The sequence below is a fragment of the Zootermopsis nevadensis genome, unplaced genomic scaffold (genome assembly GCF_977971745.1).
Source record: "Zootermopsis nevadensis isolate Lab colony 2312 unplaced genomic scaffold, Znev_1.0 Znev_ptg000025l, whole genome shotgun sequence".
NCBI classification, from domain to species: domain Eukaryota; kingdom Metazoa; phylum Arthropoda; class Insecta; order Blattodea; family Termopsidae; genus Zootermopsis; species Zootermopsis nevadensis.
Window position 1 is genome coordinate 7,029,484 of NW_028259157.1, and position 12,263 is coordinate 7,041,746.

Here is a 12,263-nt window from a genome sequence, read left to right on the forward strand (position 1 = left end):
ATCATAAACTTCGTAAAGGAGAATGGTTGGTACAATTGACGCCACAGATTTGGGAAAGATAACACCTTTCGTGATTTTACTACGCTGCGAATAGATGCCGCAGATGTTTGGCGATCCTCCCCTTTGGTAGTATGTGTGTGTTGCTAAAAACAAAAATAAAAAGATACGTGTTCTTCGCTCTATGTTAAAATATGAATAAAGCACGTTGTGTATAGGAAATGTCCGATTATGTATGATTAATGGGATGGCGAACGAATCGAATCTGCCTATGTTAACATCATTAATTGTAAGTGTAACGGTCCGATGCCTCTTGTGATTTATGTAATTTTTGATGATATAAAAAGGCAACTTTAAATATGCTTGGCTGTACTTAAGCATTTAATTTCCTGCTGTTTGTATATTGGCTTGTGTCTATCATTTTTATGAAAGAAGCTAGGTTACGGCTTTAGGTTATATTCCGAAATAATGACCCGCATAGTCGGTACTGCGTTCATAGTACTTACTTCTGTAATTACAGATACCATTTTCAGCATAACATTATATATAGACTATAATCTGTATTCTCCCACATAATCTTTTTTTATTATCCACGCGGTGCAGGGTCCTAATTAAATGTTTATAACTACTTTATTGAACTGCCGGCGCGGAATTTGAATGTTAATTGCTGCATTCCACATCCTTGGCATGGAGGATGTGTGAAATGCAAAACATTCTAATTCTGTCCTCACCTTAATCTATTTCTCCAGCATCAGTCTTAATATATTAACGTTGGTCTTCTGTGTCGTAACACTGTGGAGAGTTGTAGGTATATGACATTTTTGAAGAACACAGTACCTCCGTTTTCTGGGCCACTTCAGCCCAGATAATGCAGGCAGTACGTTATTCAGCCATAAAGATGAAGGTAAGTATGTTCCACCAAAATGTTGGTATCCACCTACAAGTCCATACAGTGTCACTAAACAGAAAACCAGCATAAACATTTTTTTACTGCCATAGAAATCACAGATCTCATATCTTTTCTAATATTGTCCTCCCATCTATGCCTACATTTTCCAAGTGGTCTTATAACGTTTTCTAACTAAAACTGCATTATCATATCTACATATATTGTACATATTATCTTTCATGTATTAATTGTAATGATGTCTAATGAAGATTTCAAATTAGAGTTTACTAGAAACTTACCCAACCAGAATGACAAGAAAATAAGTAGTGCATACAAAACATTTTTATTGTAAAACTATAACAAAGCAGCATATACAAATTAAAATAATATTTTATCTTTGCTTAATAAAAGAATATGTGATTTAACATAGTGCAAATATTGATTTTAAAAAATTATCAACCAACCAGCCAACACACATATTTCAACATATATTGTAGGCTATACAAGCATTACAATGCATTCTCTCTTGAGTTTGTAACACAAAGTAAAGGCTGTTCTATCAACAATCCATTTGTGATAACTGAATCAATAAAGAAAGAAAACTTTCAAACATGTGTTCATTTGTTTTGTTAATAAGAAGATAAGTAGGCAGGAGCCAATGAATAATCTTAAAACCTTGCATATCATGCAATGTACTGATTTATAAAATCATGCATACAAACAAGTGTAAACAGTTTTGTTTGTATGAATGATTTTATATACAATGAATACATCTTATTTTGAAGAGATACGCTTATATTTTTACATTGTCTGCAGTCTAATAGTGATTTGGAAAAATCACCACCGAATGCCAACCGACCTTTGTCTATTATATATGTTGAGTATAGTTTTACTCATTCCTTTCTTACTCCTCTGTTCCTTGATTCAAATATATTCTGCAAAGAACATTGTTTCTGAACCATATAAAACAAGTACAGTTTTTAGGATTTTGCCCTGTGGAAATAAGTAGTAGCAATAACAGTACTTTCCTTGAATCTTTGATCTGAAATCCAAATTAAGTTAGTAAATGTAGCACAGCAAACATTACTAAGCCTAGATATAAAATAATAGCTTATGTTACAACCTTGTATGCTTTACTTGAAATATGAATAAAATAGCATAAATGTAAAATTTTGTTCTTTGGAATGTTATTACTAAGCTGCATGTGGTGTTCATCCCAGTTCAACTACAAACATCAATGTTAGATACTAACGGACAAAATTTCATGTGAACATCGTACCATTAGATACCTGTCTATCATTGTCAAGGGATTTTAAAATCTGTGCTTTATAATCCTTTGGAACCATAAGATGTACCATCCAGTGGTGAAATATTTGTATTGATGAAGTACTTGTATTGACTATTGGACACATGCAGGCAGGTGGAATAGCAGGCATAACTGTTGATATGACCTTATTCCCTCTGGACACTTTGAAAACCAGACTTCAGAGTCCTTGTGGGTTTTTTAAAAGTGGAGGATTCCACCATCTTTATAAAGGAGTGGGAACAGCTGCAATAGGTTCCATCCCTTCAGGCAAGTAAATTAAAACATACTAGGAATAAAAATAACAGATAATGCATGGAATGTGTAAATTTTAAACAATTTGAATGATTAAATATGTTTCATTTTTGTGTTGCTTTACCAAACAAATTGAAGTCAGTCACCATTATTATGTTCTCTTTATAGCTTCTGTATTTTTCTGTACCTATGATACTATCAAGAAGATGTTTTCAAAACATGTTGATCCAGTGTACTTACCAGTAATTCACATGGTTGCTGCTTGTGCTGGTGAAACTGTAAGTCAAACCAGATGGGCTATATTAAATACTATGGGAAATCATGAATGAATACGAAGCATGTTCTATTTTCTGTGCACAAGGATACATGAAATAATACATTTAATCTTTATGCTAACATCCGTACCTCCTATTTTGACTCTTAAAAGCTATTCACTACCACCTATAAATTTTACCTTTTGACATGGCACACAACCATCCTGTTAGTGTTATTCTTTCTTAAGGGAACAATATAGCCTTATGTGACCATGCTTCTTGAACAATACTGGCATTTCATTTTCTCATAAAATATATGCTTGTCCTGTGGTTAAAGTTAAGACATAATAAGGAAGTAAATAAATTTTGTTTCATGCAAAGTACAGAATGGAGCACTAGAATTTGTTGACAGAAAAGTATTTGGAAGAAGTATGTATGCAAAAATTTTCCTTTAATTTTTAGTATTTTTACGTATAAATGTATATTCAACAAATTTTAAATGATTTGGATATCACATTTTTCTGTCTGTAATAAACCTATCAAAATCTTCTTTTTAGGGATCATGCCTTATCAAAGTGCCCATTGAAGTTGTGAAACAAAGGCAGCAAGCAGCATTAGATAAACTATCACCCCTGCTTATCTGCAGACGGGCTATTGAAGCAGAAGGTTATTTAGGATTATATCGTGGCTTTATTACAACAGTTCTTCGAGAAATACCATTTGTTCTGATACAGTTTCCAATGTGGGAATGGTTGAAAGCACAGTGGTACTATGCTAAAAAGAAAAATCTCGGTGTTATTGAAGTGGCAGTCTGTGGCTCAGTATCAGGTAAGTTTTCAGGTGTTGATTGTATAGTGGAACCTCCATTTAATGTTCCTTAGTATAAAAGTCTGCTCATTTGTTGAATTTATGTAGCTACAGTTAAAGATTTTCATATGCAGCTATCTTTCTACTGAAAGTACATCTGACTTGGAATTTAACTAGACCAAGAGCATTTATGTATATCAAAGAGTGCATTTTATTTTTCGTTCTCAATAAGCAACCTAAAGTAAAGTGGTCAGAATCCACCTTTCAGGATGTTTTATTAATTACATTGTGTATTGTTAGAAAATTGGGAAAATTACTACAATCCAATTTATGAGCATTTGAAGCAATCACAAGTTTTTATATTGTTTTTTTTTTTACTCCATCAGTTATTAACCAATTTAAGTCAGAGGGATGTACAATTAATTTAGAAAAGGAAATTTCTGTAACATACCTAAAGCTGTCTTGCAACACACCAGGATAACTTCAACACTCCACTTGGAAATAATTGGTTTGAGTATTAAAAATTCTACTTATCTGAAGAAAAGAAAAATAATGGTTAACATGTGCTCTATGTGTGTGTATACAGCATTGTGGTGTTGTACATAAGCTACATCAGTAGAAAGAACAAGGACCATCTGATGCTCTTTCTTTCCCACATTCCTAATACTTCCAGTTTAGTCTGCGACTTCCAACATATATTTCAGTGACAGTGTTCAAAAAACATGAGCAAACTTAATAGCTAGTTTTAATTTTGGGAAGATGTGTAACTGGCAAAATCAAATATGGTAAATGATACGCTTTCACTATATAATCTATGGACCTATGTGTTTTAGGTGGGATTGCAGCAGCTGTAACAACACCATTGGATGTAGCCAAAACTAGAATCATGTTAGCAGAGAAGAATATATATTCCCAAGTTGACTTTACAAGGTTTCAAACTGCTGCTGTGCTTTTAAGTATCTACAAGGAACGAGGAATTCAAGGGTATTTATATACAAGAAGTTTTTCTTTGAATTCCATGTTCTGTTAACCACTATGGTGTTTTTGTCTTTTACAGCATTTAATAAAGAATGACACCTGCTTTGGAGGTTTAGTGACCATTTAAATTAGAGATGATCATGGGAAATTAAGATGGCTGTCTTCTGGGTTGTTGCGATCGCTCTGATGATGGAGGCAGCAAGGACCTCTGAAATGTTGGTAAACTTCTACCAGACTACACGGCACAACAACCCAGAAGACAGCCACCTTCAGATTCACCATTGTGAAAACCTCAAATTCTACATCATGGGAAATGTTAACACATAATTCATACATTCTGATGTTTCAGTCTGTTCGCTGGTTTTATACCACGTACTCTATGGATTACGCTTGGAGGTGCTGTGTTCTTTGGTGCATATCAAACAGCAGTGGACTTCTGTTCAAATTTAGATGTACTGAGATAGAAAATGCAGTTTATTACTGTCTTAATTTTGTTAAACCATCATTTGAAGATACATGTACTCTGTATGAGATGTGCTTTATGTAATTTCAAATGAACATATTGTGAAGCAGATCAGTAATTAATTGTGGATTAAGATGAATATGATCAACCTTATCATACTATCCTTTGTGACTGCAGTTTTTCTGGTCTTCATGTTGCACTTAATTGTTCTGGTGTTCATACTGCACCCATCTGCAACTGATGCTCCTCTTCTTGACTCACATGCAGCACACAGTTTTGTACTCACTATGTCCACACAATGAAAGATTATCACTTAACTCCACTCACCTTATAAAGCCATGTAGAAAGTTGTGCACTGATCCACAAGCCTCGAGATGTTACTGCCTGTTTCTTCCACCACCAGCCAGAAGCTGTCAGAATGTTCAGTGCACTCAAACTGCTTGGCATCAATTGTGGCTACCTGCAGTAGGGAGGGAGGGGGGTACTTGTGCTTGTGTGAACAGCCCCATAATAAATGCTCGTGCTCTGGCTGACATCACAGCTGTACACACTATATTATGTAACATTTAAATTATAAACTCATTATTTCCTCAACAGAGTACATAGTAAAAATGTTACTTAAAGCTGACAATGTATTTTTCAATGGCAACTATTTTCACCGATATTTGTTTTAACAAATTTTAACAAGACTTCTTCGAGGTGAATAGGCAGATGAAGACTGCCAACGAGCTTGGGGATTGTACATTGTATTTCCAAGATATGCTGAGATCTGTTGCAAAGACATTCCATTATATTGAGTTCGGACGAATATATGGATAAATAAATAAATTATATATTAAATAGACAGAGAGAGAATGCACATTTATATTTTATTTTGTAAAAACTTTTCATTCTTTTAAGTTTAGTCTCATAAAAACTCTTTTAAAAATAATGTTTCTTAAAGAGAGCAAATGTAATTACTTTACTCATTCCATCAGAACCTGTGCAAAATTAAGCTTACAAAGTTTGGAATGTTGAAATAATTTAATAATTTATACAGTAGATTCTTGATTATTTGGGGTCAGATTTGAGATCTATCTGGTTTAAATGAAAATTAAAAATGAATTTAGAAAATCTGTTCCAAGAGCTGGAACATTTAAAAGAAAGGAATAAATGCAACAGTGACATTACTTAATGTATTAACATGAATCAGTTGTTGCTAAAACCTGAAATGTGCGACAATATAATTTTATTACTATCTGCTGGAATCTCTTTTTAAAAACAAATGGTATGTAATACATTAAATTTTATATAAAATCCTCTGTTAATGGTAAATCTTTAAAAATATAAATAGTGCATATCTGTAAATAAAGTTATGTAATTTTTACACATGTTCTGTTGACAGTCTTTCATTTCATGAAAATGGTGTGCACATCAACACATTCAAATTCAAGATAATTGCTTGTATACATACTTGTTTACCAGGTTAAAAATACAGCTTTGGACTCTGTCAAATATTTTATTTCATACAATTTCATATGTAGTCATTTGAATACCTTTTATGTTGTTTCAGTATTATCCTTATCCTGATTCTAAGGTATTAATGCATAATGCAAATCTGTAAGCTTTCCTGCTATATCCTGGAAGTCCCAGAGATGCTGAATAGTGCTCAGGAGACAAACTGAGACCACAAAAAATGGAAATTGAAATGCGGTGGTGGTGGTGATATAATTGAAGATATCCGTCTTCTGGGTTGTTGCGCTGTGTGGTCTGGTCGATGTTAACCAACATTTATATAACGTGATATAATTCTTTCCTTCCTCCCAGCAAAGAGTCAAGACACATTAAATCTTAGTTTGCCAAACATTAAGACAGCATCATATAACAAAACTTGTACTAAAACAATGGGCATGACTTAAAACTGCAACTATTTCATGTTGTACAAATGACATACATCTTCTAGGTAATCTTCCATTTGTACATCTGCACAACAGCTACCAAGCTTCTCCTTAAAAAAACTACCTTGGCTTTCACTATTATTACCATAATCACACTCTACTGCACTGTAACCAGAGTATTCTTTCATATCATTTTGACAAACTATTCCATAGTCTGCCAGGAAATCCAGAACAAGTTCCTTTGTTTTGATGATATTAAATGCAAGTCTTTCAGGCTTTGCTAATACTTTTTCCAGCATGAATACAAGATGGTGGTGAAAACACTGAAATGGTGTTGCTGTTGCTGTGGAAATGGTCACCCAGTCTTGAATACAAGCCAAAGGAGTTACACAATGCCCAGCAAACAAGGCTGGGTTTGTGAGAATGCCCCGAGCAGCCATCACACCTATGCAAGTCAAGCACAGTAACTCTTAATAATATTCTTGCAGGTTTGAAATATGGCATTATGGGACTGGTAATAACATTTGGGGAAGAAAAAACCACACACACTACAGCATTTGTTATTGCATCCTCATGAACTATCCACATTTCATACAATTACAAACCTTGCTGTGCTTCAAGATTTAGAATGAGATTAAGGAAAGGGACTCTAGAGAGTCAATTTATATCCACATCTATTATATTAATTATAAAATCAACAGTGTCTACTATGTTTTTACATACACCCACCATCACAATAAGTTTTCTCCTGCAGCAATTTTGCTGCACTGAAACTCTTCACATCTCCATTGGCAATCAGTGGAACTCTGATACTGTTCTTTATCTCACGCAGTGCATCCTCATTCACTGGCTCATACCTCTGTGTAGGGGTGCGGGCATGAACAGTAAGGAAGGAGACTCCAGCATTTTCCAAAGTCCTGCATAATTCTATACTCTTCCTAAATAGGGAATAACCATATTCAATCATTCAAATTCATAACAAATTAACATCTTCCTTATCAAGAGACTGCTATAAGAGAATTTTAAAATCAATATATGAATTAAAGTTTCAATCTAATGTATTCATTTTGAAAGGAGAAAAATACCACAGCATGGGCCTCCAGACAGTTTTAGAAATTAAGTGTAGATATTTCATGCAAACAAAACACTTTCACAAAGGTAAAGAGACAACTGCATAATGATAAACTTAAAAATTTATACTCCACCCCCAGTATTATCAGGGTGATTAAGTCAAGAAGAATGAGACGGGTGGGGCATGTGGCACATATGGATGGGGTAGAGGTGTGCACCCGGTACTGATTGGGAAGCCAGAGAGGAAGAGACCACTGGGGAGACCTAAACATAAACGGGAGGATAATCTCAGGTGGGATCTATAGGAGATAGGGGTTGAAGGAGACTGGATTTTGTTGGTCCAGGACAGGGTCCGGTGGAGGGCATTGGTGAATTCAGTGATGAACCTTCGGGTTCTGTAAGCCATCTAGTTAGTTAGTTAGTAACCCCATGGGCATTTAAACCTACAATTATTGTACATTAGTATGGTGAGGCAAATTAAATGGACTACATAATTTATTTCTACCTGGTTTAATTATCACCTTAAATCCTCCATTATGCGCAATTTGACAGACACAGTATATGGCCCTGGGATCCTATTCTTTACTTGCAATACTAAATCTCTAATAAGATGTGGTTTTCTCAGGAGATCAACTCCATAGCCTTCATTTATAGCCCACCGTTGTGGACAACCACAATTCAAATCTACTCCATCACTGTAACTGTAAAAGAATAAAGCTCTATTATTATAAACACGCATATTAATATAACTCAATTTGATATTAACATGTATTTCACAAAAATAATGTATCAATTGCTGTAATTACACAGAATCACATTATACTGGAATAATTAATGCTAAATCAGGAGGCAAGTTGGAGAGCATAAATGGCCATTTTACAGTACCATCCCAGAAGAATTGAGGTAAACAACATAAAACTTTTGTCTTATTAGTTGGTTCCAGATCATCAGTATATTAATCTTTCATACAATGCTGCAATATGTACAACTGCAAATAAAATTATGCAAAAATATGATTTATTTTTGGACTCTGTCCTACTTAAATAATATCCCCAATCTTCATCAAGTCACATTCAAATGTCTGACCCTGTCTGTGGAGTTTAAGAAATTGTTATTTACCTGGCAACCATTTCAGCAGCAGTAGCGAAATCACTGGGATCTTTTGCTGCAAACTGCACTATTAGTGGCCTGTCCCCTTAAGAGAGAAAGAGGAAAACTGCCTGTTAATAACTTTAATATATTCATGGTTATTCAAACTTATCTTTCTGGTTTCTGAAGCCTCTGACAGAAACTAGCAGATACAATAAAAGATTACAAAATGAAAGACAAATGCTAAAATGTTGGTATTTTGTGAGGTCAGTGCTCATTACTTACATTATACCCTAAGTGTCCAAAATGATGCATCAATCTGAAAAAGTTTTGTGTACCCACATGTCACTAAATTAGAAATGTGATATATGTTCAATGAGAATTCTGGGACAAGCATGAAAAAGATTCTTCAAGTGCACCTTCCATTCATGAAGTGTATATAATTCTTTTGAAGACTCTGGCTGCATATGCAAGTGGAGAAACAAACGGAGGCAAAGAATAAGAACTTTCAAACTGAAATAAACATGAAAACTGACTTCTGTTTCTTGCAATCACATTTATTAAGTGCTCTAACATAAATGCTATAATGGGCCAAGTTACTCTTCATTTAAAATCATTACAGTCTGACCTATAGTCCCAAGATCTGATGATTTAACTAAAATGTGTCTTTGTAACAATTAATATTCTGCACTGTGATGGAAGTCAGATCTAAAAATAAACACACAACATTCATAATAGCCTTAATTTTGAGAGATTTGCATCTTTCTAGCTACTTTTGCCCCATCTCCTTCATTCACTTCATACTAATATTCAATTGTTAGAAACCAGTATCTACAAAATCAAAACAGGATGCAAAGGTCTGAAAATAATTAAACTTCAGTAAAAGTGGATTTCATACCTTTATTGGTAGTAAATTCATTATTCCGTGCCTTTGATGATTGTATAAAAGAATCTGCAAGAATCATTGGTGTAAAACACAGCTGACAGTTGTACAACCTAACCAATGACCGGAATGCCAATCTGCAAGTTTAAGAAAACATGGCACGTAATATTCAAGGTTGAGCATATGTTTATATTTCCATAAAAAATTTTGATTCTGTGGCAGGTTAGGTTGGTTGCCTTTTATTTAGTTTGTTGCATCCAGTAAGCATAAACAAAATATTAATTTTACAAATGTCATGGCAGATATCCATACAAAAAAGATAAATGGTACCATACTGTCTGTAATGCTGTTTACTGGTACAAAAGCAGATGCATCCTGCCATGCATTAATAAACACCATGTTTCAAGTTTAGTGGAATGTTTACCAAATTATATACATGTCCATACTTTCATATTGGGCCAAAGGTAAGAACACCACCACCACTCAGAACACAGTCAATTTCTTTAACAGAGTTATAATTGTTACTTACAATTTTCAAATATAAAACAATTACTGCCAAGACTTTCAGATATCAAAAAGCTACAGCAATGTTCCGGGTTGTAGTGCCATGTTGTCTGGTAGTTTACCTACATTTCAGATGTACTTGCTGCATCTTTAACCTGATGATGGAGGCAGCAACCTTTCTGAAATGTTGGTAAGCATTGTAAATGAACAACACTGCACAGCAACCCAGAAGACAGCCATACTCATACTCACCACCATGAGAAATTGATTACAAGCATAAGCAACAATATTGGCTGGCTTTTTTAAAAAATGCATACCAATAATGAGTTTAGATGAAACTTCTTTCAATAAGAGATGTTTCTTCAAATGAAATCCATTCTGGGATTATTCTGGATGAAGGAACAGAGGCAACTCAAAATAGTACCAATGTACACAATAGCTGGCATTCATTGGGAATGAACTCAACAACTGTTATCACTTAAATGTGGTTTATTTACAAACAGGTGTTCACCTAAGGTATGAAAGGTTGTTCCTGGGCCACACTTAAAAGTCGATACCATATGGTAACATGTACAAAATTTCTGGTGAGCATACGAAACACAACCAAATCAAAGCTTCAAATTATACTACCTTAACCTCTAAAAATAACAAATCCTCAACTGAAATTGGAAAAGTGCCCTTATAACCATTTGCAATTTCGTAAATCTTGCTAAAAACAAACAAGCCCAAATAATTCAATTACATTTCCCACTTGCTGTAGTAGTCACACATGACCAATTTATGGTATTTATTGACACCGCCCCTTAAATCTAAGCAAACAGCTCTTCGAAAACTTACTTGCTGTAACGAACCATAGGAGCACAAACTTTAACAAAATCATTTTCCTTAAATAGCTGCATAACAGGAGAATCTGACATTTTTAAAAAATCATATTACATATCATTGCTGTTGTTTCCGGCACACTACATACCATCCTTCACACAAAAGTGGGCAATAGCGTTTAATTTTGGTTATCTGTGATTCCATCGGACGAAGCGATTGGGGTGTGTTTTGTTCGACTGTGTGCTGCGGTCTTGGTTGTGGGATGGAATGTGACCTGGGCTACCGTTGGTCAGTGCTACGGACTGGTTCGGGTTGTGGCGTGTTCAAGAAGTCACTTGTTTCATAGACCTCTCCATATATATGCGCCTCCATATCCTACTTCTATTTTGGCTATATAAGTCCATAACATACTATTTTTATTTCTTTGTGAACACCTCCACACCTGAGTTTTTTGTGAATTAATTGCCTCCATACCCGACAAGAAAAATGGCTATATATCCACCTCCATACAAGAGTCAGTGTGGCCCAACACCTATGGAGGAAGCTTATACACTCTGATTGTGAACGAATGGTTATCATGGACTGCTCAGGCACAGCCCATCCTGCTTCATGTTGTTACGGTGGACTTCAGTTTCAGTGGCCTCCTTAATATGGTCCATGTTTCTGGATTTGGTGGTGAGGATGTTTGTATCCTGGAACTGGACCCAATAGCCAAGGTTGATGCTGATTTTTCCTGATACACCAAATGATAATTCTCTCTTCCTTGCACCCTTCCTGAAGTCCCCTTTTCACCAATTGGCTCTCCTGCTCTGCCTACTTACCCTCACTCTAGTTTTCCCCTCATATTGGCCTAGCAAGGGCTATGCCTTTTCCAACCACAACCTTTCCATGTGCAGCTTATTTATCACTTTAATGATGAAAGCAGTCTTCAGTTAACACCTACCAGAATACATGCCATTCCATCACAGAAGACAATTATCTTCATTTGCCATGTTGTTTCAATAAACAGTCCTCATGTATATAACCTTACAGCTTTCAAGTCAATACAGAAGGGTGCATGTGTTTCCAGAC

The 12,263-nt window shown here is 35.0% G+C and overlaps 2 protein-coding genes across 2 annotated transcripts; one reads left to right on the forward strand and one right to left on the reverse strand.

Moving 5' to 3' along the window:
- Positions 1-89: 89 nt before the first annotated feature.
- Positions 90-6,440, forward strand: LOC110831353 (mitochondrial S-adenosylmethionine carrier protein). Its single transcript, XM_022067249.2, has 6 exons — positions 90-286; positions 2,303-2,459; positions 2,613-2,722; positions 3,256-3,526; positions 4,339-4,489; positions 4,833-6,440. The coding sequence occupies exons 1-6, from the start codon at positions 233-235 to the stop codon at positions 4,945-4,947; spliced, it is 858 nt and encodes a 285-aa protein (XP_021922941.1). The 5' UTR covers positions 90-232; the 3' UTR covers positions 4,948-6,440.
- A 247-nt stretch (positions 6,441-6,687) lies between these two features.
- Dus4 (Dihydrouridine synthase 4) lies at positions 6,688-12,167 on the reverse strand. The gene is made up of 6 exons (XM_022067247.2): positions 11,208-12,167; positions 9,882-10,003; positions 9,014-9,089; positions 8,416-8,595; positions 7,553-7,761; positions 6,688-7,268 (listed from the first exon to the last, which is right to left on the reverse strand). The coding sequence occupies exons 1-6, from the start codon at positions 11,285-11,287 to the stop codon at positions 6,853-6,855; spliced, it is 1,083 nt and encodes a 360-aa protein (XP_021922939.1). The 5' UTR covers positions 11,288-12,167; the 3' UTR covers positions 6,688-6,852.
- Between the last annotated feature and the right edge of the window lie 96 nt (positions 12,168-12,263).

Bases quoted from the DNA above. Each gene is read 5' to 3' on its own strand.
- Dus4 (XM_022067247.2), bottom strand. From the start codon at position 11,287: ATGTCAGATTCTCCTGTTATGCAGCTATTTAAGGAAAATGATTTTGTT. The intron at 8,596-9,013 runs GTAAATAACAAT...ATTCTTTTACAG, and splicing joins GCTGCTGAAATGGTTGCCAG to TTACAGTGATGGAGTAGATT. The intron at 7,269-7,552 runs GTGGGTGTATGT...TGACTTGCATAG, and splicing joins GGAGAAAACTTATTGTGATG to GTGTGATGGCTGCTCGGGGC.
- LOC110831353 (XM_022067249.2), top strand. From the start codon at position 233: ATGATTAATGGGATGGCGAACGAATCGAATCTGCCTATGTTAACATCA. The intron at 287-2,302 runs GTAAGTGTAACG...GGACACATGCAG, and splicing joins CTATGTTAACATCATTAATT to GCAGGTGGAATAGCAGGCAT. The intron at 2,723-3,255 runs GTAAGTCAAACC...TCTTCTTTTTAG, and splicing joins CTGCTTGTGCTGGTGAAACT to GGATCATGCCTTATCAAAGT.